This window comes from Mesocricetus auratus, unplaced genomic scaffold (assembly GCF_017639785.1).
Source record: "Mesocricetus auratus isolate SY011 unplaced genomic scaffold, BCM_Maur_2.0 Super-Scaffold_100008, whole genome shotgun sequence".
Lineage (NCBI taxonomy): Eukaryota > Metazoa > Chordata > Mammalia > Rodentia > Cricetidae > Mesocricetus > Mesocricetus auratus.
This window is the reverse complement of record NW_024429192.1, coordinates 71,549,591-71,574,300: the sequence shown is the minus strand read 5'-3', so window position 1 is coordinate 71,574,300 and position 24,710 is coordinate 71,549,591. Positions and strand designations below refer to the sequence as shown.

The 24,710-nt window shown below is 38.1% G+C and overlaps 2 protein-coding genes across 17 annotated transcripts in view; both read left to right on the top strand.

The window, feature by feature from the left end:
* LOC101839749 (Ig lambda-1 chain V region S43) overlaps window positions 1–24,710 on the top strand; it is a 612,967-nt gene that overhangs the window by 398,746 nt on the left and 189,511 nt on the right. The gene's annotated exons all lie outside the window — the stretch shown is intronic.
* LOC101841371 (Ig lambda-3 chain C region) overlaps window positions 1–24,710 on the top strand; it is a 388,037-nt gene that overhangs the window by 177,294 nt on the left and 186,033 nt on the right. Inside the window, exons 1-2 of one of the 7 annotated variants that reach the window (XM_021231510.2) lie at window positions 4,073–4,170; window positions 4,279–4,585. The exons of the other annotated variants lie outside the window; for them this stretch is intronic. Coding sequence (XP_021087169.1) covers window positions 4,092–4,170; window positions 4,279–4,585 — 386 coding nt within the window. The 5' untranslated portion in view covers window positions 4,073–4,091. Of the gene's footprint in view, window positions 1–4,072; window positions 4,171–4,278; window positions 4,586–24,710 lie in introns of those variants that run through there. 7 annotated transcript variants of the gene reach the window in all.

The window sequence follows — 24,710 nt, the reverse complement described above, 5'->3', positions numbered from 1 at the left end:
GTGAGAAAGGGCAAAAGCAGGGCATAATAGCAGAAAATATAGAGATGAAATAAATATCTTTATGCATAAGAAAATATGTCATATCAAATCTATTACTTTATACTTATAATGTACTCTGATGCATGTTATTGAACATTAAAAATACATGAAAAAGTTGTTACAAATTGTTCAAAATAAATGTACACTGACCTTATACACCAATGGAAATCTCTGGCATCAGGATGTTTTCTCATAGGTTACTAGGCACTCTGTCTGTACGCTCCAGTCTACATAGCTCACATTTGGCCATTCAGCCCTTCATTTCTTTGTTAAGTATTAAATATTGCATTTTAAAAAGGACTGTTGTATTTGTGTCCATTAACTTTTGATGAATAATGACTTTATGTTTAAAAACTTCACAGTTTTAATGTTATACATGTTACTGTAATCCTGGTCAGAAATCTATGACTGGAGTAGAGGGAATCATGAGTTGTAGGTTAGAAGTTCCTATTGTTATATTGCTAAGTGACCATGCTGTCATACTTCTTTCTAAACATATATGCTCATACCCATAGACTCAATTTTGGTTAATAAGTTAGTTTTTGCAATGGGCATGAGACAATGTAGAGACACATAACTAATCATAGTCCTGAGGTTAAGAGACTCGGGGTGCAGTCCTAAATGGTATGTATTTATCAACTCCCACCTCCCCTCAAACAGACAACAAAACTCAGGGAACATTGGAATGGGGATGAAAATAACACGAGAACCAAAGAATATGGAATCGTTGGTCTACTTTGAAATATCCATTGAAATGCTGTCTCTTGGATATGATATGCTATCTGAATCATAAACTTACAAGAGCTATGGTTCTTTGCACAAGACCTACACATAATTAAAACAGCAAATCTCCAGGCATAGAGGGCATAGATGGAATAGGTTATTTTAGAGAGATAAAAGCCTTGGATATACAGTAATTAACTAATAATGTAATCTAGATTTTATAAAAATACTTCATCAGGAATGGAAATTTTTGTCACTGTACTCATATACTATGTTTGCCATTTCAAGATCCCTTTAAGTAATATAATTTCAGAAAAATGGGATAATTTTAAACTTTTTTGGTCCCTAGAGATGCAGTTTCATGGTTAAGAGCACTAATTGCTCTTACAGAATGTTCATGCTGATTTCTTGCACTCATGTAGGTTACCTCATGAATCCCCATAGTTCAAGGTTTAAGGCAATCCAACAGCTATCTATATGTTCTCTCTCTCTCTCTCTCTCTCTCTCTCTGTCTCTCTCTTCCTCATTAGTGTGTGTGTGTGTGTGTGTGTGTGTGTGTGTGTGTGTGTAATAAAAATAAGTCTAAACTTTTTTTCAGCTCTGGGTCTTGAGCACAGTCTTCCTTGCATGCTAGTCATATTCTCTATTACCTGTCATACCTCCATTCCAATATTTCTTTCCTTTTTTCTCTGTCATTCCTTGTAGCATAGGAGTGATCAACTGAAATAACACAGACTCTCAAGGTGTCATACCAAGTCATAATAAAATCTATAACTGATAATTCTCTGCCATTAAATAACATTACTTATTAATTTCAATGTGGGCCGTGTTTTAGTTTGACATTTGAAAAAAGAAAAACACTGCCAAGGCTGTGAATGTCTAATAAAATTTCACTGACAATAAAATCTGAAATTCCTTTAATACTCAGTTATGTTATAGAATACTATATTGAGGTGTGTTACTTTTGTTTATGCTCTGGAATATTTGTTCAAAGATGCAAACATGTTGCTTGATAAAAATAAAATTATTCTGCAATCAGAAGGCAGTATCAGCAACTAGCTGAGAGGAAGTTGTAGAGATAAGTCTACAGGTTTTATAAGGAGGGGCAAGAAAAAGCAGGAGGACTTCTTGAGAGATGCGAAGAAGTGAGCTAGGTGAACTACATGTAATTCAGCCTCTCTGGGAAGCAGAATTCTACCTCGGCCTTTGAATCTTGAGTACTTTAGTGCGACAGAGATTAAAATAAGTTTCCTTAGTAGCTTTGAAAGAGTGGGTGCATGAAGGAACAGAATTCCCTCAGGCCTCAGCTCTTGTGGCCTAGCAGCTGCTAGGAGCTTGGATCTGCAGTTGCTAAATAGGATAAGTGTAGCATAAAAGGATGGAATAATTAAAGGAAAACACAGTTATAGCTTCCAAAGCAAGGTGTGTCTCATTTTCCCCAAGAAACAAAAATGAAAGAGTAGTTGAGAAACAAACCTAAATTCAGGGTATTATTTCAGGTCTGATGAAGAACTCTGGAGTATTCTATAGCAGAACAGTTACAATGTGAATGATAAAAATATAATACAAGGACACCAACAGTGAGCTGGATCAGGTTGTCTATTTATATGGCAAAGATTTTTCACTGAAAAATCACAGCAGAAACATATAGGTGTTACTTATTAAAAGGAAAAATAACTAAGCTTCAGAATGCACAACAGTCATAAAAACAATGAAAATTAAATGGATAGAATTTTAGTGTTTAACAAAACAAAACTAGTACTAATTTCAAGAATGAACAAAGGAACCTATACCCATGAAATGCAAATAATATGGAAGATTTTTAATACAAACCATAAGGAAACTATCCATAGTCCAGCAGGGGGTGCTGTGTGTTTCTGAGATATTGAGAAGACCTGAAACTGATTCTTGACTGTCATGTAATCTCCTGGGCCAAGCTCACGGGACAAGAAGTTACAGCTCAGCAGGAGTTTTCTCAAGTTGCCACAGCCTCCCTGGGAGTATAACTGGTCGCTGAGCTGCAGAGATGTAATGAGGTGGTGGTGGTGATAGCAAATGGCTCACAATGCACGTAATCACCATTTCCCCAGTACCCTGGCAACTCCACAGTCCAGAAGGATCCTATAGATCTCTGCAAATTTACTGCATGACCTGGATGTGTGTCACATTTCCCGGCTTTCTTCCATCTCTGTCAGGTTCATGGAGTTTAAGTAAGCCTGACTTTGGAATGACCACGCTCATTTTTTGACACTTTCCTATCAGCCATGGCAAGTTTCCATGAATATTTTTGGAAACCACCTTAAAATCTCATTCTTCGTTAATACCCTCTAATACTTAAGGACAATTACAGGCCCACAGTGTTTTGTCTTCTTGCAGTTAGTACAATTTTTTCTATAATCCTGTTTGGTTTTGCCATGTGATTTTTCAAAATTTGTTATTTCTAATGTATCAACAGAGTCATGAAGCATAATATTTATCATCCTAGATGCCAATACTCACCAGTGTGTCTCTATTGGTCAGTCTTCTCAAGAACCAAGGAGAGGGGGGAGGATGAAGGGAGGGAAGGAGTGAGAGAGAAAGAAAGGGTGAGAAGGAAAGAGGAGCCTGGCTATAGTACAAGAAGAGATTCATGGAGTAGTTTCTCTGTCTTTGGCTTCAGTTGGGAAAGCCCATGAATGAAGATATTTTTATACATTAAAGTCTAGCAACATTTGCTCTCAAACTTCCTACTGCTGAGACACATTAATACAGTTTGTCATTATGTGGTGTCTGCAAACCATAAAATTGTGCATTGCTACTTCATAATTGTAATTTTGTCACTGTTATGTTTCATAATTTATCATAATGCAAATAACTGATCTTCAGGATATCTGATATGTTACCTCAGTCATGTGGTAGGAACCACTGGTATACCCAGAGTTCCCACTGAGGTGAAGCAAACAAAATAATAGAGATGATGTAAAACCAGCCTCAAGGAGGCAAGTTATTCTGACCTTGATCAGAGAGTGCTTAGTAGTCACAAGCCTCAGAAAAAGTCTTCTTGAAACAGACATGACATACCCGAACCTGCTCAGTGGGAGTCCATAAGTACCATTGAAGAATCTGGAGACCCTCAGCTGAGAAAACAAATATCTATTTGTATCTGCTCAGGATTCAACAGGACCAGCAGCTGGGGCCACTGTGTTGTCTTGAGAAGCCTCAGACAGGAAGTAACACCCAGATTTTGGTGGCTCAAACACCTATGAAGGGATTTGGCTGACAGAGATAAATTTGCATGATGGGCCCTATAAGTACTCTGAGAATTATTAAACGATAAGAGAGATCATACAATGTCTGTCTCAGCAGAGTTCAGTGGTGTCTGCACCATGGCCTTGACTCTTCTCTTCTTCTTCCTCCTTCAATGCACAGGTCAGAAGTCATCTGCACCCTGATCCCAATCAGGGACACAATATGACAGTCAGATACATTCTGTCCTGTCTTTTCACTCTGGAACATAATGTTTTTCTCTATTTCCAGGTTCTTTCTCTCAACCTGTGTTGACTCAGTCACCCTCTGCCTCTGCCTCGCTGAGAGGCTCAGTCAAACTTACCTGCACCCTGAGTAGTGAGCACAGCACCTACAACATTGGTTGGCACCAGCAACATCCAGATAAGGCTCCTAAGTATGTGATGTATCTTCGGAGTGCTGGAAGCAGCAGCAAGGGAGATGGGATCCCTGATCGATTCTCTGGCTCCAGCTCTGGGGCAAATCGATATTTGAGCATCTCCAATGTCCAGTCTGAAGATGAAGCTGTCTATTACTGTGGTGCATATTATAGCACTGGGTAAACACAGTGAACTGGATGAATGAGGAAGCAGGACAGGAACTGTTCTGCTCTCTTGCTACTAAGGCTGGCCTATGATTTTTAAAAGCAACATCTGAAGTTCTTAGCTACCACACTCAATGGATTTTGATGGGGGGGGGATGTCCTTCAGTATATATGTGTCTCTCATTGGTTGATTAATAAAACACTGTGGTCAATAGAGGCAGGCAGATAGGTGACTGCAGAATTGGGTGGGAAATCCTATAACAAAATTTAGCCCAGACATGGTTTGTATGAATTTCCATGTAAAACCTGACAAAAACTTCAAAAGGAATTATAAAAACAAAAGAACAGAGGCAAGCATGGCTTCTTGGTAGCAGCATTTTCTGAGGTGGGCTGTTTGCTGGAGATATGAGAGGCGAGCAGTTCAATTAGGGGAGACTTCCTGACTCAGCAAAAGCAGCAAAAAAACAAAAAACAAAAACAAATTAAAACAAAAAAAAACACAGCTCTTCTAGCCATGCTAATTAGCAAATAAATGACTCCTGGCCACAAAGAGATAAAGATTTATAGTAAAGACAGATTCAGATGAAGAAAAACCTCTTAAGGGTTAGCAGTGTGTTTAAGTGTTTAAAAATATACGTAGGCTTGGGAGAGAAAAAAAATAAAGGTATGATGGTTAAAAAAATGAAAGCAGAAAGAAATAGAGTTGCTGGGCAGTTATAGCCCTTGCCTTTAATCTTAGCAATTTGGAGGCCGAGGCAGAAGAATTTGTATAATTTCAAAGCCAGCCTGGTGTACAGAGTGAATTCCAGGAAGAATAACAGTACACAGAGAAACCCCGTGTCAGAAAAATAAAAGGAAATGAAATAGAACAAAAAACAAAAGCCACATAAAGATGACACATGCACAGAGAATCTGGATACTATATGTTATTGTGTTATCTTTGAATGTTTTGATTGCTGTGGAAAGAGCAACAGCTGATAACAGACATTTGATTATAAAAGCTGCTGGATTAATCCAACATATATTTTGAAAATTCTTTGACTTCTAAATTTAAATCTAAGGATATGTTACTTTGGAAAAGAGTTTTTATTTGCCCAGAAAATGAAAAACTGTGGATTCCTTCCAGACTTACATGGTTTGATCAAGCAAGACCCCATGAAGCAGTAGCCCAGGTGATCCAGCATCAAAAACAGCTGAACCAAGGCAACCTCAGAGTGCTACAGCCAGGATTTGTTCAGGCTTCTGGGTTTTCTTGGGATCACCATGGTATTGACAGCACCCCAAACAGCAGGAAGAAGTTTGGAGAGAATAATACCCATATTACCAAATATTGTTTATAAATGTTGTTTTCATTTAAATGGGGTGGAGTGTAAATGATTAGTTATGATAACAAATCTCTTTTTAAAGAAAAAAGGAGAATATGATATAGAAATGAATAGTTTACATTGATATGGATTTTGGTTTATTGATACAAATTTAAGGTCAATTTTGTGATATGTATAGTTCTCCTCTAATTTAGTTATTGTGTTTATATCATTCATTTATAAAATATAATGTATAATTAAATATAGATTATATTAATCACCTATAATTCTCAAAAATTACAGTTATGTTAGTTAGATTTTCTAGATATATAGAGATATATTTCAAATGGATAGATATTTCTCAAACCTTTCAAATACCAAAGAATATGGCAATTAAAATGGTTTACTGTTTTTCATGACAATTGTTGCTCCTGGCAACAACAATTACATAAGAGAGGAAGATGGGCATCAAAGAAACTCGTTATGGAATTTTCTTTAAATATGGCAAGACTAGCCATTTGGGCAAGAGACTGTTCTTGTCTGGACTATTTGAATGTATTCTGTCCAAACTGGATATACAGGCTGCACAGGAAAATGACTAAACAAGATGGAACAGTCCTTGAGGATTCCTGCTTCATAAAAGAGTCTGTCAGACATTCTGCAGGACACTGAGCAAAAGCACTGACAAACTGCCAATGCAGATGGGACGGATTAAAATTTACTGCTTTTAGGCTGAAGATGGATGTTCCAATATTACAGAGGAAAGCTGGGTGACTGAATAGGCAGTGGGATGTCACTGTCAGTTCTATAGTTTATATGTTACCTTCTGAGGTCTTTGATGGAGTTGAAGACAGATAGTATGATTATGGTTTTCCTTTAGTTAGGATAAAAGATAAGTTACATATGAAACTTTAGACACACAAATATAGAATAAATGATAGAATAATGTCTTTAAATCTTGCCAAATGTTAATGGACTAAATACTGTAAGTATAGTTCTTGCTTGAAAACTGTTTTGCTGCAAATAATTTTATTATGTTAAATTTAAAACACTTCTTTTCATTTATTCTGAAAAGGGGAGATGATGAGGGGAATTCCTTCTGTATATATGTTTCTCTCATTGGTTGATGAATAAAACACTGTGATCAACAGAAGTATGGAGATAGGCCGGACTAGGAGATGAGGAGACTTCTGGGACATGTAGACAGAGGCATTCACCTTGTAGCCCTCCAAAGGAGTTAGAGGTTCAGACCATTCTCTGGTAAGATAAGACTGTGTGGAAATATTAGATTAACAGAAATTGGTTAATAATTAAGACAGAGATAGCAAATAAACCCTAGTCATTTTCCAACTGTTACATAGTTAGTATAACTCTTTGTGTGTTTATTTGGGGCTCAATCCGGGACAAAGAACCTCTTTTACAGGATGTTTTTCTGCTTATTAGTCAAGAGTATTGACTGTGGGTCTAGGAATTTTTTCTTGAACTCTTGAGGAAAGAGGAAAAAGGCACCGATTGTATAGAGTGATGACTTCGTAAAATCAAATCCATTACGTACAGCTAAGGAGGTGAGATAATTCTCCTTTCAGGTTAGAGCAATAGATCTAAAGTTCTCACTGTTACTCACCAAAGGAAGGCCTATTGTTTGTAGGAAGACTTTCTTGTTTCATGTTCAAATCAGTTTTTGTAACTCCAGCAAATTGTAAAGAAGCGTTCTGTAAGAACATTTATGAGGCAGTGTGGTAGGAAACTCTACACTCATGATAAAATAATAGAAACAGCCACAATGACTGGGCATTGTTCTTGAATACACAAGACCTTCCCCATGTTACTTCTGCAATCCCTGCTTTACTTAGTGAGCCTTCCCAAGAGATTTTGAAGGAAGTATAAATGACTACAATGCCCTTTAGACTCTGTCAACATTTTTACATGTGACCTTTAGGGCTCTCTTTATCCCGAATTGAGGCCATCATTAAAATTTCACATTAGGCTTAAAATAACCAATTAAATTACAAGACACCATACATGGAAGACAGAAATAGCAACAACAAATAAGCAAAGAAATTAAACACACAAAATTCATATAAAGGAGCCTTTATTCTGAGAGTATTAGGGCATCATTCTTTTGTATAGAATTACAGTGAGTGCCAGAATTAGAGTTGCTTTTTCTGGAGCAGCCTCTAAAGCCTAGCATGTTTAGCACAATCCCACACCAAGCCATACAGGCTGCTAAGAGGTTCTGTTTGATCACAAACCGAAGCAGCAGGTCCTACTGGCTGATATGAGATTCTGATGGATTTATCCAACTTTCTCAGTCTTACTTAGAATGGCATAACTTTTTCTCTCTTATTGGTTATTTCTTTAAGTGATGACCAGAGCTCAAAGCTGGCCTTCTCATTATTTGTGCTTCTTCACTATTCATACAAAGCTCTCCTCCCTATCAAGTGGTTGATTGTTCACTGTATTAATTAATGTTCAATTGCATTGTTAAAACTCCATGAAAAAGGCAACTCATAGAAGGGAAAGTTTATAGGAGGATCATGGTTATGCACGGATAATAAACCATGATGCCAGGGAAGACACAGGCAGGCAACAGGATCAGAAGTTTGGGCCTCACATCTCAAATGTCAAGAGGGAAATTGTGAAAGGCCTTGAAAGTTCAAATCTCACCCCCAGTGACTTGGTAATCCAGCAATATCACACAACCGAAACCTTTCCAATCAGGTTTGCTTTTCCTTTTAACACAAATTCCCTGGGCACTCTTCTTTTCTCTCTCCTGTTTTCTTTTATGTTCTTTTTCTGAGAGAGGATTTCACTATGTAGCTCTGACTGTCTTGAGTCACTAAGTAGATGAAATTGAACTCAATCACGCAGAGACCCAACTGTCTCTGCTTCTCAAGTTCTAAGATTAAAAGCAGGGACCAATATACTAGGCGCAAAATGCTTTCTTTGTAGGAGAAAAAGTGCTTGTTACCTTTTTCAGGTTGAGTGCTGCTAACTTCACACACACATAAACTCCTTATGGATGTATAAATCACTGGGTTCAGTCTTACAGCGAGTTAGCTATTTTTTGCATATGGATAATAGAGGACAATTGTCACAAGTCCTTCATTCGACAGCTGAATCAGGAGATGAGATGTGGTCTCATCACAGTATACCATATTTGTCAGAAAGTTTGCTTTAAATCCACTGCCCTGACTGTGAGAGTAAGAAGAAAAATTATCCCAGGAAAAAGGAATTTTGCATGTGGGAGCAACCAAGAGATAAAGCAAATTGAGAAGAGATTACTCAACTTTATTTCATGGTATTTAAACTGTTGTAATGAAAATAAATTTATTCATAAAAATGAACATAGGTAAATGTAATCACAGATGTCTGACTCACTTAACCCTTCACCCACTTTCCAGGTCTTGTTTACAAAACATTTCCCCATTCAAGGTCACAGATAACTTTAAAGCCATAGTTGTGGAATAATCTTTTTGTTTACTGTGTAGATGTGTCTTTGCCAAGGGACCTAATTATTGGTTTATTAAACAGCTAGATGACAGTTAGCTAGGCAGGAGACATAGGAAAGACAGCAAGACACAGAAGACTATCTGGGAAAGAAGAAAGGGGTTGCCAGGTGATGCAGAGTGAGCAAGATATGTTGGATGACAGATAAAGCCATGAGCCATGTTGCAAAATGTAGGTTAATAAAAACGTAGGTTAATAAAATACCACCATTACCTTACAACTTGTAACCAAAATAAGGGAGGTGGTAGGACATGCTTTTAATCCTAGCTCTTGAGAGGAAGAGACAAGTGGATTTCCCAGTTTGAGGCCAGTAAATTTTAGTACAACTAGGGATACAGGCTGACAATCCAAAGCAAGTAAGTCCCCTAACAAAAATTGGTTAAAAGTTAAATGTCTATATACAAGTAATATTAATTTCATATAGCAATCAATATGCATATTTTAGTTTCTCCTCTTGATAAGAACAATTGAAAGAAACAGTAAGTTTGAGAAAACACATTGAATATGAAACATAAAGTTATGTTTGTGAAAAACTGGCATTAAAATATTTTGGATTAGGATAGATTTCTGTATGATATCTTTGTACTAAGAATAAGAAGAACAGATGAGGACAAAACTATAGACAAGGTTTATGGATGGTGGGACTTAGGAGTTATATGTTTGATAACTAAGTTTTATCAATTCTTAAGATGACAGTGCTCTACTCATGCTAACAGAAAATGACTCAAAATTATATGTCTGACATACAATATAGGTTACTGAGAGTATCCAAATCATGTCTTTGGACATTTTGCAGGACAATCCTACAAAAATTCCTCACTATGATTCTATTATTTTCTTTTAAACTGTCAGTTAAGTGCTGATTTGAACTCACTTTATTCTTAATTGGCTTAATAAAGTTTGGTGATGTTAGCTTTCTCAAATGAACTATTTCAGAACAAAATAAAAGAGTATATTTTAATAGAAGTTACACCAAAAGTCATTGACTAAACAATTAATGTGGTTTAGACTTTATGAGAATGTTCATCACCATGAAGGGAAGTTTTGTTACTACGCTGATACAGTATGTTTACTCAATACAATGGATTCATTGATAATAGCAAAGTTTGTGTTAAAAATTCCTTTAAGTAATATTAATTCAGGACTGTAGCATAATTTTAAATATGTTGTGTGGCTAACAGCACATATCTGTAGTATATTCAAGTTCATTCCTATCACTCACCTATTTAGGGTGTTTCATAACCTCCTATACTTTGAGCTCCAGAGTTACCCAACAGCTGTGACCAGTGTGTGTGTGTGTCTGTCTGATCATGTGTGTGCTATATATGTCTCTGTGTGTTTTTGCATTCACATAGTCACACAAATAATTTATAATAAAAATAAGTATACATAATAATTTTCAATATTTCAAAATGTAAGAATCTTAATCCTGGTATATAATACTCCAGCCTGGAATTCAGGAAGTTCTTTTGCTGCATATGGTGGGAGGAAGTAGAATAAATGAAGGAATCAGGAAAAGTTCATAACCCAAACCACATCAGTTTGTACTCTGTGTTAGATCAGCATTTGTTAAAACTTAAGATGCACAGAATTCTTCATCTGTGGGTATGAAGGAGACCTAGCATCCTTGATTCATAAAGACCTGCTTCTTCCGTAGTTCACAGCAATACTTTAATGACAACAATACTAACAAATGGGTAAAATGAAGTCAAAACCATAAGCATACAGAAAAAAGTAACAAAATGCTCCCAAAAGAATCAAACAGCTTTCAAATATTTACTTGTTTATTTAATATATTAATATGTATGTTTGTGTGTGCAAGTGTGTAACTTCCACAGCTTGAGTGTGCCAGTTTAAACTGCCACTTTGCTTCAACTGTGGTTTTGCCAGATATCAACTCACTTTGTGAAGTTCAACAGTCAGTGCCCTCACAGGCTGAGCCATGTTGCTGGTTAAAAGGGTCTAAGTAGAACACAAGGTATAGTTGCATGCATATATTAACTCAGGAATAGTAGACTAGCTTTGTTCCTCTTTCCCTCTCTTCCTCCCTACTTTCTTCTTTACTAACTCCATTTGTTCCTTACTCTTCTATTCTTCTTTCTACTGTTTTTGTCAACTAACATTTTGTCTACATATTTTGTTTTGTTTTGTTTTTTGTTTCTGTTTTTTCCAGACAGGGTATCATTGTACAGACCTGGCTGTCCTGTACCTCATTTTGTAAAATAGGCTGCCCTTGAACTCACAGATCTCTGCTGCCTTTGCCTCCGGAGTGTTGGGATTAAAGTAGTGTGCCATTACCACCCTGTGACTTTCTTTGCTTTTTCAGAAATATATTTCATACAACACACACACCACACGCACACACCACATACACACAGACACAGACACAGACACAGACACACACACACACACACACACACACACACACACACACAAATGCACCAGGAACTCTGCTGTTTACCAACTACCCCTGGCCACGGGTCTGTGTTGTAGTGTAATTGATAATTCTAGCAACACTCATTGGATAAAATTGATTTTCTCTTTTCCAGAAGTTATTTATTACAAATAAATTTATGGATAAGTGTGTGACTATTTGTAAACTTCTATTTCTCAGTGCTGACATTTTGTCTGGTTTAACCTTTGCTCGTCCTGTTTGATGTCACAGTCTCTGTGAGTTTGCATGTGAACCAGTTTGGAAGATGATCTTTCATTGGACTCAGTCATCACATCTGACTTTTACAGTCATTCCACCTCTTCTTCTGAATATTACCTGAGCCTGAGGGAGAGAGTTTTTGCTGAGAGCGTATGTCATCTATTGCAGAAGTAGCAGTTAATATTCTAGGTGTCAGCCCACCAGAATTAACTTTGGATGGAGGAACCTTGCATTGAAAATTCTGCAAGAAATACAGATTGCGTCTAACTGTAGTATTAAATGTGCTAATTACATTCTTTCCCTAGCCAGTATAAATACATTCCTGACCTACTGAACACATATATCTGTGGAAGGTCAGTAGGATGACTTTTCATTTAGCTGTATAATCATGAGATATAGATTTCGACTGTTTGTCTTGTATTCTAGAAAAGGCCCCAGAAAAAGGATTTCCTTCTCACTACAGGAAGAGCTACCTACTCAGCCCAGAGCTGGAAGCCACAGCCTCTGGATTTTGCATGGCCTTTCCCTTTGATGTAGTGCTGGGAGATTCCCTTTAATCAACTAACACTTAATGAAAATGCTAACACCAAGGAAGAAAGCAGAAGAAAGGTTAAGAGAGTGCACAGCAATATATTGTTTTCCTCTGCTTTTTCTACATTTATAAATTATAAACTTTGAGCTTAACTAGCCGTGCAAATGTAGTTTACATACTAACATCCCTCTCCCCACTTGTATATAATAGCCCCTTACTCCATTAACCCTGCTCCTGGGGCCACTGTGGTCCCTTGGGCAGACTCAGGTGGAAGTGCCACCCAGACATTTGATGGCACACACACCTAAGAACTGATTTGGCTAACTAAGAGAAATTTGCATGAAGGGCACTGTTGGGTCTTTCAGAATTGTTGAAGGATAAGAGAGACCTACACCATGTCTGTTTCAGCAGAGCACAGTGGTGACTGCACCATGGCCTAGACTCCTCTTCTTCCTTCTTCATGGCATAGGTCAGAAGTCATTTTTACCCTAACCTCAGTTCAGGGAAACCATCTGACAGCCAGATACATTCTCCCCTCTCTTCTCACCTCAGGACATAACATGTTTCTCTATTTTCTTTCTCCTAACCTGTGCTGACTCAGTAGTCACCCTCTGCCTCTGCCTCCCTGAGAGGCTCAGCCAAACTCACCTGCACCTTTAGAAGAGAACACACAGTCCTCAAGGTACCAGTAGGATTCTCCACTGTCCCAAGTTCCACTGACCCTTGTAGAGTGAAATTGTTACCATGGGCTTTTGCCTCATCTGGAGACCCATTGGAAAGCAGTCATATACTAGCCCAAAACTAAGTCACATGGCTCCCAACAGGTTCTTGGTCAGTTTAAATTGTTTACGTAGTCTTGATTTAATCTTGCTACCTAGTATAAATCTGTCCATTTCTTTTAGATTTTCTAGTTTTATGGAGTATTGGTTTTTGAAGTATGATGTACCGATTCTCAGAATTTCCCCAATTTGGGTATTTATGTCCCCTGTTTGTTTTTATTTTGTTAATTTGAATATTCTCTCTTTTCTTTTAGTTAATTCAGATAATAGTTTATCTATCTTGCTGGTTTTATAAAAGAACCAATTCTTTGTTTCTTTGATTCTTTGTATTATTCTCCTTGTTTCTATTTTATTGATTTTGGCCCTCAGTGGTTTGATTATTTCCTGTAGTCTACTACTCTTAGACATGTTTGCTTTTTGTACTAGTACTTTCAGGTTTGCTGTTAAATTTCTAGTGTGAGATTTATGCAAGCACTTGGTGCTGTGAACTTCCCTCTTAGCTTTCCTTGTGTCTCATAAATTTGGGTATATTGTGCTTTAATTTTCATTGAATTCTAGGAAGCCTTTGATTTCTTTACTTTTTTCTTTGTTGACCCATTGATAATTCAGTTGAGACTTATTCAGTTTCCTTGAGTTTGTAGGATTTCTGCACTTTGTGTTGTTGTTGTACTCCAACTATATCCCATGATGATCTGTTAAGAACTTGATTATTCCATATCTTTTATCTGTTGAGATTTGTTTTGTGATGGATATGTTATGTGATGGAACTTTGGAGAAGGTTCCATGAGGTATTGAGAATAAGGTATATTCTTTTTTGTGTTTGGATGAAATGTTCTAAAGATTTATGTTAGGCCTATTTTAGGTACAGCATCTGTTATTTTTTATTTCTCTGTTTAGTTTCTATCTAACATGCCCAGTGTGGGATTCTGAAATCCTCTACTATTAATGTATGGGTTTTGATGTGTGATTTAAGCTTTAGTAATGTTTCTTTTACAATTTAGGAGTCATTTTAACTTTTATTAGGGGAATATATCTTCAGAATTAAGAAATTATCTTGATGGAATTTTACTTTGAAGACTATGAAATGCTGCTGTGGTTTATTTGTACATAGTATGCAGTTGTATTGCTCTGATTCATGTAACAAAAAGCTAAATAGCCAATAGCTAGGCAAGAGGTATTGGTCAGACTTCCAGTCAAAAGGAGAAAATAGGAAGGGATAATCAAGGCACAGAGGAGATGTCAAATAGACATGGAGGGAGTTGGACATACAGAATGAAGGAAAGGAAAAAAGCCACATGGAAAAATGCAGATTAATAAAAGCAGGGTAATTTAAATTATAACAGCCAATGGTGTGATGACACCTTGCTTGTACAAATAAAACCTGTCTGAAGTTTAGAGTATAGAAGTTGCCAATATCTAACTATAGAGTTCTGGAGGTCTTTACAGACAGATAGGGAGTGAGGTAGCTTGGAGGAAAGAGGATATAAGCAGGGAGAAACAGGAACTCACTGTCTTATCTGCTGGAGACCCTAAAGGATGTGAGGCTGGTGGTGGCAGGCCCCTTCTCTGTAATCTCTCAGAATTTTCTTCTATATCTGACTTCATGTTTTTGTTATATAGATCAATCAAGAATTCCATTTGCAAGTAGGACAAGCCTAAGCCATAGGCCAAGCTGTTATAATTAATATGAAGTCTCCATATGATTATTTGGGAGCTCTGTGCTGAGACAGAAAAAGACTCATTAAGCTTATATAAGAGGTGTAAAGTGTATAAGTTTGAGAGACATAAAATCTTACACTGTTTATCTAAGAAAATATTTTGTGGTCTTAAAAGATAGTTTTAAGGCAGAGGCAGGCGGATCTCTGTGAGTTCGAGGCCAGCCTGGTCTACAGAGCGAGTTCCAGGACAGCCTCCAAAGCCACAGGGAAACCCTGTCTTGAAAAACCAAAAAAAAGATAGTTTTAGGCTGGTAATTCAATTTAGGATGGAAAGTAAATTAGCTACAAAACTTTTGAGTCACCAAGATAGGATAATTGGATATTTTATCTGAATTTGCCAAATGCAAATGGACTGTATATTGTAAATGTAACTCTTATATAGTTTTACTGTGTTAGAGTTAAATCCTTCTATTTAGGGAGAAATGGTGTGATATATTTGTATACTGTGTGACGTTTTATTGATGTGATTGGTGTAATAAAAAGTGTAATGGCCAACAGATAGGCAGTTCATATAAGTGGGATTTCCAAGCAGAAAGACAAAGTAGGAGGACATAACTGATGCATGAAGGAGATGCCAAAGGGACATACACATAAAATGGAAGAAAGTTAAAACAGCACATGGGAAATACAGATTAATAAAAACAATATAATTTAACTTATAAGCACCAATGGGACATTCCTAACCTATAGGATAAGCTTCCATAATTAATAAGAAACCTCTGTGTCATTATTTGGTAGCTGTGTTGGACCAGAAAAAGACTGGATATAAAATGTCCTTTTCCATCTACTTTGATTAAATTTAAGTCTGTTTTGGTAGATATTATGATAGTTTCACCTGCTTTCTTCTTAGGTCCATTTGATTGGAAAATGTTTTCTAACCATTTTACACTGAAATAATGTCTGTATTTGAAGCTGAGGTGTGTTTCTTATATGCTTAAGGAATACTCCTGTTTTTGAACCATTCTGTTACCCTGTGCTTTTTATTGGTTAATTGAATACATTGATAGTAAGAGATATTAATGACCAATAGTCATTAATTCTTGTTATTTTTTTGTTGGTGTGATAGTGTGTGTATTTGTGGGGGGGTTTCTTTTTAGGGTTTTGGTGGTGTGAGATTATATTGCTGGTATTATTGTGGATGCTGCTAAATTCCTTGGTTTGGATTTTTCTTTCTAATACATTTTATAGGACAGAATTTGTGGAAAGGTATTGTGTAAATCCAGTTTTGTTATAAAATATCTTGGTTTTATCCATCGATGATGACTGAAAGTTGTGCTGAGTATAGTCTTCTAGGCTTCTGAAAATTCTTATATGTACCTTGTGGTCCTCCCTTCCTCTACACTGAGGCCATATTTATAATGTCAACTTAGTTTTAAAATACAGAGCCTTGCTAAACCCCACTCAGAAGAGTTATCAGATTAATAATAAGTTCCTGTAACATTTCTCTGATTAGAGACCACAGAAGCTTAGGATGATTATCTGAGTCAAAGTTCTCTTGAGTGAGATGGTGCTTCATCCCTCAACATCAGTTTGTACATCATAGTTTTGAAGACGTTTCTCCACTTAGGCATTCATGAGGAATGCTCCTGAGGGGGAGAAATTTGCATAATAACCAGACATTCACTACCAAAAAGGCATAAAAAATAATAAAAGGCCTTATTGGTATATTTTTGCTGTGATTTTTAAGTCTCAGAACCCTGTGGCACCTCCACCATGGCCTGAATCCTCATCCTGTTACCCTTCCTCTCCCTCTACATAGGTGACCTACCCAGACTCAGTTCCAAGTTTCAGCATGCTCTGGACACTGTGACAAACCCTAAACCCTGAGGTCAGTTTTTATGGAACATTTGTTTGGCCCTGAAAGACAGTTGATCAATATCCTCACCATCCCTCTCTTTTCTTTTGCAGGTTCTATTGCCTCCTGTATACTCACTCAACCTCGCTCAATATCAGTGGCCCTATGTCAAAGGCCACAGTTACCTGCTCTGGAGATAAGCTCAGACAAGTATGTTCGTTCAGTGGCACCATCAGAAGCCAGGCGTCTGCTTGTCATATATAGTGATGATATGCACCTCTCTGGCATCTGAGAACAATTCTCTGGCTCAAATTCTGGGAGAGGGTCATTCCAACCATCAACAAAGCCCAGGCTAGAGATAAAGCTGACTATTACTATCAGATTTGGGAAAGTTCTGGTGATATTCATGAGAGATAGATGAGGAAGTAAGACACCAAACCTTCCTCTACTGTAGCCCTGAAAATACTTTTCTACTTTATTTGCATAGTTACTTCCCTGCCCCTTGCTAATAACTGTATAATAATCTAATGCAACATGACCAAAGTAACACAATTCAGATGTGACACTGCTATCTTTCTTTAGACTTTACCACACGGAGGGTTTGGTGAGCTTCAGTAATCATCAGATAAACTACTTTCTTATATTTTTTTACAAATTTATTAGGATGTATCTATTGTGCAAACAGTACCTTTTGTTATTTGATGAATAATTTTCTGGGATTTTTGACATCTACTTTGATTAATTCACACTCATCATTTCTTTCTCTTGTCAAGCTCTCCCTAGAAAAAAATTATCAAGGCACCTGTGAATTATAAGAAATCTTACAGCCTAATCATTGTTCAGTTAGACCTGAGAAAAAAGCTCAAGAACAAAGGTGCTTTTCTCTCCTCCTTACCTTGCACCACTGTCACGATTTATTCTACATAGAAACTACATAGAAGGCAGCATGTAGTACATTCCTTGCTCACATAAAAATTATACATAGCTATGAGTTTTACTTTGAGGGAAAGTACTATGTAGATGTACAGATTGTCATTATCTTGAACTTGGAATTAAGGGCAATTGCATGTTCTAAACAGAACAAAGAAGTGCATATGAAAGCCTTGAATAAAATCATACTGCCTAGCACACTTACTCGCTGTATATTGCTTATGGATCTTAGATTTCATCTTACAAGTCCTATCAATTTATACAAATTCTCAAAAATAATATGTTTAATGGCATAAAAGAGACTGCCCCAGCATTGTCTTTTGGTGTAGAACCAGCAATATACTTGTTCCCCTACCTATTAGCTCTATATCAAGAATGCTGGTTTTGAGGAGCATTTGCATGGATTTGGACTTCATAACACTATTTTGCCACACACTTTCCTCTGTCCCTTTGGGGCTAGAGAGCCATTCATGATCAAGTCTGGCCCTGATTTCCCTAAGAAATCAAGCCTGTCATTTCTGGCCTTTCCTTCTACCACCAATCAGGTTGCGGAAATGCATAGGAAAACTATATTCAAGGAGAAAACAGGGGATTATGGATGGAAACATTCTCAATGTACACAATATGCCTGTTTGAAAATGTCTTCATACAACACAGGACTAAGATCAATTAAAACAAGAAGCATTTAACTCTACACAGTCCTCTGGAACTTGTTTAATACCCTAAAATCAGGGCAGCAGTGGTTTATGGTTAGATGGCATGTGGACTGACATCGTTGGATTTCTGTCTCTTGTATGGACAGCATTTCAGACACAAGATGCCTTTGGAACAACTATTGGAAAACAGGTCTTCTGCAGAGGACTCTAGCTCCTTGATTTTCCAGTGACTTCCAGATCACATATCCCTTAAAATTACAGACCTGACCCTGGTCAAATGTGCTGTTCCTGCCCAAGTATGCCAACAGGCACAACTGGTTGTACAAGAAGGCCTGCCATCCCAAGATTGCCTATCATACTGACAAGGGTGAAACATCTGCCCTTCAGGAGCTCAAGGCACAGGCCCACTACCTGGCCAAAAAGTATGAGTGGATTATCACTGAAACCTACAAGATATGGCATTAGAGGCCCAATGGAATGGGCTCCAACTCCTCAGCAACATTACCAAGGGAATGCATTACATGAATGAAATCAAGGACAGTGTGGTAGGCAGCTTCTGATGGGCCACTAAGGTGGGTGGTCTCTCTGTGAGGAGAACCCATGTAATGAGGGCTTTGATTTTCTTGTTGTGATCCTGTATGCTGATGCCTTCCACTGAGATGGTTGCCAGATCATCTGTACAGCCTCTCTGCCAGTGCATTTACTACTTACCACTGCCTCATGGAGCCTATCTACCTAATGGAGATACAGTGTCTTGAGCTAATGGTGGTGGATGGTATCCAATGTACCCTTGTTAGGAAGGTTGGTCATGTGTGAGGACTCCAGGTGGCTGGTACCCACATGTTCATGGTCAAAGGCCTACCTGCCTAGCAGCAAGCCCTTTGCTTTCACAGCTGAACTGGGTTCTAACACTGGTGGCAAGGCCTTCCCTTAATGTGTGTTCAACCACTAGCAGATCCTGCATGGGAACCCCCTTGAAAACATCAGCTGCCCAAGGCAAGCAGTAGCTTAGACCTGTAAGCAAGAACAAAGGCTGGAAGGGAATCCCAGTGATGGACAACTTCCAGGTAAAAATGTAAGTAGCCTGATACTCCCACACACTTCTTGGTTCTCACCAATCTGGAAACCCTTTGGGACTATCCCCATAGTGCTACTCTGGAAGCTGATAGGACCATCCTGCCATAGCTCATTGCTAGCACTTGATGCCCAGATTCTATTTATTTCAGAATTCCAAGGAAGGATGGACTGGCAGGATATGGGGTGACTGGGACACAGTTTTTTTTATCATTTCTAAAAGAAAAATGTGGAGATGTTAAATGTCTTAAAAATGTATTCAGTGGCTTTTGCAGTCCATAGCCCCAGTGGAATTATCCAGAAAGGGAGGCAGGTTCCTCTTAGAAGGTAAGTAGTCTGCCTGGTACTCTGGAGGTTGGAACTATTGGTATAATAAAATCTACTGCAGTTGACATACATTATGACATACAGCAAAACTGAATTATCATAATTATAAAATGTGAGGAAAAATATTACAAGTAGAATGGATCAACTGGATTGTATAATATCTGGACTTTTGTATCACCCAAACAAAGAATATCAAAATTTTAAAAAACTAAAATAAAAAGACCATGCAGAAATTATGGAATACCATGAAAAGATCTAATATTAGAATCATAGGTATAGATGAATGGGAAGAAAGACGAAATCTTCAACAATACCAAAAAAGCATCCATAAATTGAAGATTTTTAATTTCTATATTCTGGTAGAGGTATGAGAAGCACACACTATACAAGGCATATAAGAACATTGAAAGTAAGCAGGGCATTGGTGGTGCATGCCTTTAATTCCAGCACTCAGGAGGCAGAGACAGGCAGATCTCTGTGAGTTTGAGGCCAGCCTGGTCTACCTAGCAAGTTCCAGGACAGCCTCCAAAATGATACAGAGAAACCCTATCTTGAAAAACAAAAACAAAACAAACAAACAAAAAACAACATAGTATTATTTGCATATATTATGCATGAAGGGATTTGGCTAATTTGAGAGTAGTCAGCATGGATCTAGCAGATCTTACCTTTTTATCCCATTCCTTTTGACTTGCAAAAATACTATAAAATTATATTTCTAAAGCTATTCACTCTTATTTGACCACTTCCTCCTCTTGGGACTGACTTCCAAAGTTCAGCAAGCAAAAGTCCCCTTTGGTTCACCTAATTAACAAGCTTACTTAAAATTGAATTCCTCATCTTAACAGCAGGGTTTTACACTTTAAATTTTACAAACTGCCATTTGACATGTGCCACATATTTCTCTTCTCTATTCAGAGGTAGCCCTTTGTCCTCTGGAACAAATGACCCTGCCTGCTTTCCCTGTTTCCTTCCCCTTCTCCCTTTTCCTCTATAACCCTCTTTGCCTTATATCTCTGCCCTGTTTTTCTATGGCAAACAAATCTCCCTTTTTGATAAATTGTCTTGGGGTCCTGAGCTGATACTTTTCCTTTGAATGCCCGAAACAGTAAATATGTAGAACAAAGAAAGAATAATGAAAAGTGTAAGAAAAACCCAACGGGTAACATAAAGAAAAATCCATCAGAATAACAACTGATTTCTCAGTGGAATATTTAAAAACCAAAAGAGACTGGGGATTATCCTTCAAGATCTTAAAGGTAATGGATGTCAACATAGACTATTGTAAAGATGAAAACGTGTGTCTCAACAGAAGGACTAATAAATAATGTACATCATGCAAACATACTAATAGAGTTTTCATGTTCACACCATGTTTATCTATCTGTGTCTGGGTTACCTCACTCAGCAGGGTTCCTTGTAGTTACTTTCATTTTCCTGTGAATTTCTTTTTTCCTACTGATTAGTAGTCAATTATGTAAACATACCACATTTTCTTTATTCATTCTTTGGTTGAGGGGCATTTAGGTTGCTTCCAGATTCTAGCTATTACAAATAATGCTGTTATAAACATAATTAAACATATGTCCTTATGGTATGAATGTGCATCCTTTGGGTATGTGCCTAAGTGGAATTCCTGGATCTTGAGGCCCATATTCCTGAGAAACCAACATACTGATTTCCAAAGTAGCTGTACAAGTTTGCACACATGGTCTGTATTCACTCATAAGTGGATATTAGACATAGAGAAGAGAAAGCAAGCTACAAACCACAACCCCAGAGAAGTTAAGAAACAAGGATGACCCTAAGGGAAACATACATGGTCCCCCAGAGAAGAGGAAAGGTACAAGAGTTCCTGAGCAAATTGGGATAAAGGGGGAGTTGGGAGGGAGGAAGGAGAAAGTGGAGGGGACAAGAGTGGTAGGAGAACATGAGGGATCAGGAAGATTGAGTTGAGGTAAGAATAGAGGAGAGCAAGAAAAGAGCTATCTTCATAGAGGGAACCATTATTCATTTAAAGAGAAATCTGTCACAACTCCCCTGAAAAGTGTGAATATGTCCTCTCTGTCCTGTTCTAAGCATGCCAGTTTGGATACAACTAGTAGAATCAGACTGAAATCCCAGTCACTCCCCCCACACTCTCAATAAGGTTGGAGTCAACTGAAAAAGAAGTTCCTATTATGAGGTTCCTGTGCCAGCAGCGAGTGGCATAGCTGCAGCAAAGACCTACCAGGGTTCTTTTGTATCCCTGAAGGTCAAAAGAGAAATTAAGAGGAGTCCACTGTATGCTATGAGCTGTAGTGCTTACATTGTGTCAGACTTACATTTTAAATCCAAAGAATACTGACAGAGTTATGGGAAGCATCCATGTAATGCATTGAATAAGGCTGATCAGAAGTGCTATCCTGGGCAACTCCCACAACACTGAAAGTCTTGGGGAGTCTACACATAGCCCCAAATGACAGTGTGAAAGAATGGGTTCCCAGGGCCAGTGCCCTTTACCAAAGATGGTTGTCTGTGTCTTTTCTCCACTCTTCAGGAAGTACAGCTATGACTTTTTTTTTCTCCTAAGCATTTCTAGAAAATTTCTCCATTCCTCCCTTTCCTCTGTCCCCTCTGTCTCATCACAATCCAGTACCTGTGCTAACATGATCAGGAATGCAGTACTGAATGTTCCTGGATGAGCCTATTTATACTCTGGAGATTAATGTGAACTCTCACCTGCATCAGGTCACAGCTCTGATAACAGAACTTTCCTTGGGTCTGACCCAGCTGCTTCCCAACTGGAGGAGCTCTGGACAACTGTACCCTAAGGACATTCACAGAGAAGAGAGGGACTGAAGGGTAATTGTCAGGTAGGTCTGATGAGCTAGACTGGCAGTGTTGGCCTTGTTAAACACTGACACAAAATGGGCAAGAATGATTCCTCATCACAGTTGCTACTTTACTGTCAAAACAGGAACACCATAGGAGGAAGCAGTTACCACATTTTAAATAAAACAAGGAAATGTGAAGAAGCCATACAAGCAGGTGATTACAAGTTACCAAAGAACACATAACATCAGGAATGCATTAGGCCATGTCCTGATTTAAAAAAAGGACTCTATTCATGTAAATTAAGCACTGCACTAACTCTCCTTGGGGATCCCTAGAGCTGGAATAAATTTGCATAAATACCACACTGGCCCACAGACTAGAGAGGCAATAAGAGAAGCCTACAGAAGTCCAGATGTGCTGTGAGTTCAGATCACAGTGCTCTGAGGCATATTCACCATGGCTTGGACCCCTCTCCTTCTTCACTTTCTGTCCCTCTATGCAGGTAAACTTCTCAGCCCACTTCCAGGCCCACAAGAGACTCTGAACTCAGATGGAAATCCCAAGGTTGAGTCCTTATACTTTGACATCTCTATGTCTTCTATTTCTTATAGGTTCTGAAGCCTTCTATGAGCTGACCCAACCATCTTCAGGAACGGTCACTGTAGGAGAGACTGTCAAACTCACTTGCTCTGGGAACCAGTTGCTAAATAATTATGCTCATTGGTTTCAGCAAAAGTCAGACCAGACCATTTTGCCACTGATATACAAAGATAGTGAGCACCGCTCAGGGATCCCTGAATGATTCTCTGGATCCAGTTCAGGGACAACAGCCACCTTGACCATCAGAGAAGCCCAGCCTGAAGATAAGGCTGACTATTACTATTTGTCATCATATGGTAATAATAAATTTTATCACTGTGATTAAGGCAGATAGGGAAGTGACACACAAACCCTCTCTCTAACTTGCATCATCTTCCTTTAGCAATGTGAAGAGCAGAATCAAGTCCATGAACACTTCTGTGTCTAACTCCTCTACACCTGAGACTTCAAGCTAGCTTTTCTTTCTAACCCTCCAACAGGCTCTGGAGTGAGTGGATTGCATAAGTTACAGCTGTCAGTGGTAGACTGTCACAATATTTGTACAGGTGAAGAAATTATTAGAAAAAATGGCACATGAGTGGAGAATAGGATGAATGAGCCATCCATGTATGTTACACTGCTTCACCCTTTCTTATCATGAAATTAGGTATCCGTTGGACAAATGCTCTGAGTTACTTCCTTCAAGCACTCCATGGTAGTCTAGTATTCTGAACAGAGGAGTTCAGAATAGTGGCTATATAGGGATCCTTGTTAGATAATCACCTACTGAATATTATATTTTTGTCATCTGGCAGAGGTGATGTCAGGGGAATGTGCATTTAGAACTCCTCCCTGATGGGGGATGTCTGTCTGTATATAGGTTTCTCTTATTGGTTGATGAATAAAACACTTTTTGGCCAATAGGGGCAGGAAGATAGGCAGGGCTAGGAGACCAGGAGAATTCCAGAGAGAGAAAACAGAGAGCTTTGGTGGTAAGGAGACACCCTGTAGCAGAGGAAGGAGTGAGTGCTCATGACCTTGTCTGGTGCAAGAGCACATGGAAATAATTAGATTAATAGAGATGGCTTAAAAATTAAAACAGGGCTAGCCAACAAGAAACCCTAGAAATTAGCCAACAGATTTATAATTAATATAGCATCTGTGTGTTTATTTGGGGCTGAAATGGCTGAGGGAAACTCGAGCAACATCTCCCAGGTTCTGTTTAATGATATCCAGGTGATTATACTCAAGGTTCCTGGATAAAGTTCCTCTGTTTAGAATATCCTTAAATGTGACATTCTATATTTATTTTTCCTCTAAAAGCCACTCAATGGTTCAAATTTCTGTCAGAATCACAATTCAGGAAATCAAATAATGAAGACAATCTAACATTAATATGGAATATCAAGAATCTTGAAGAATTCACTACATCTAGAAGACAATTGTACAACTAGTGCAAATATGCG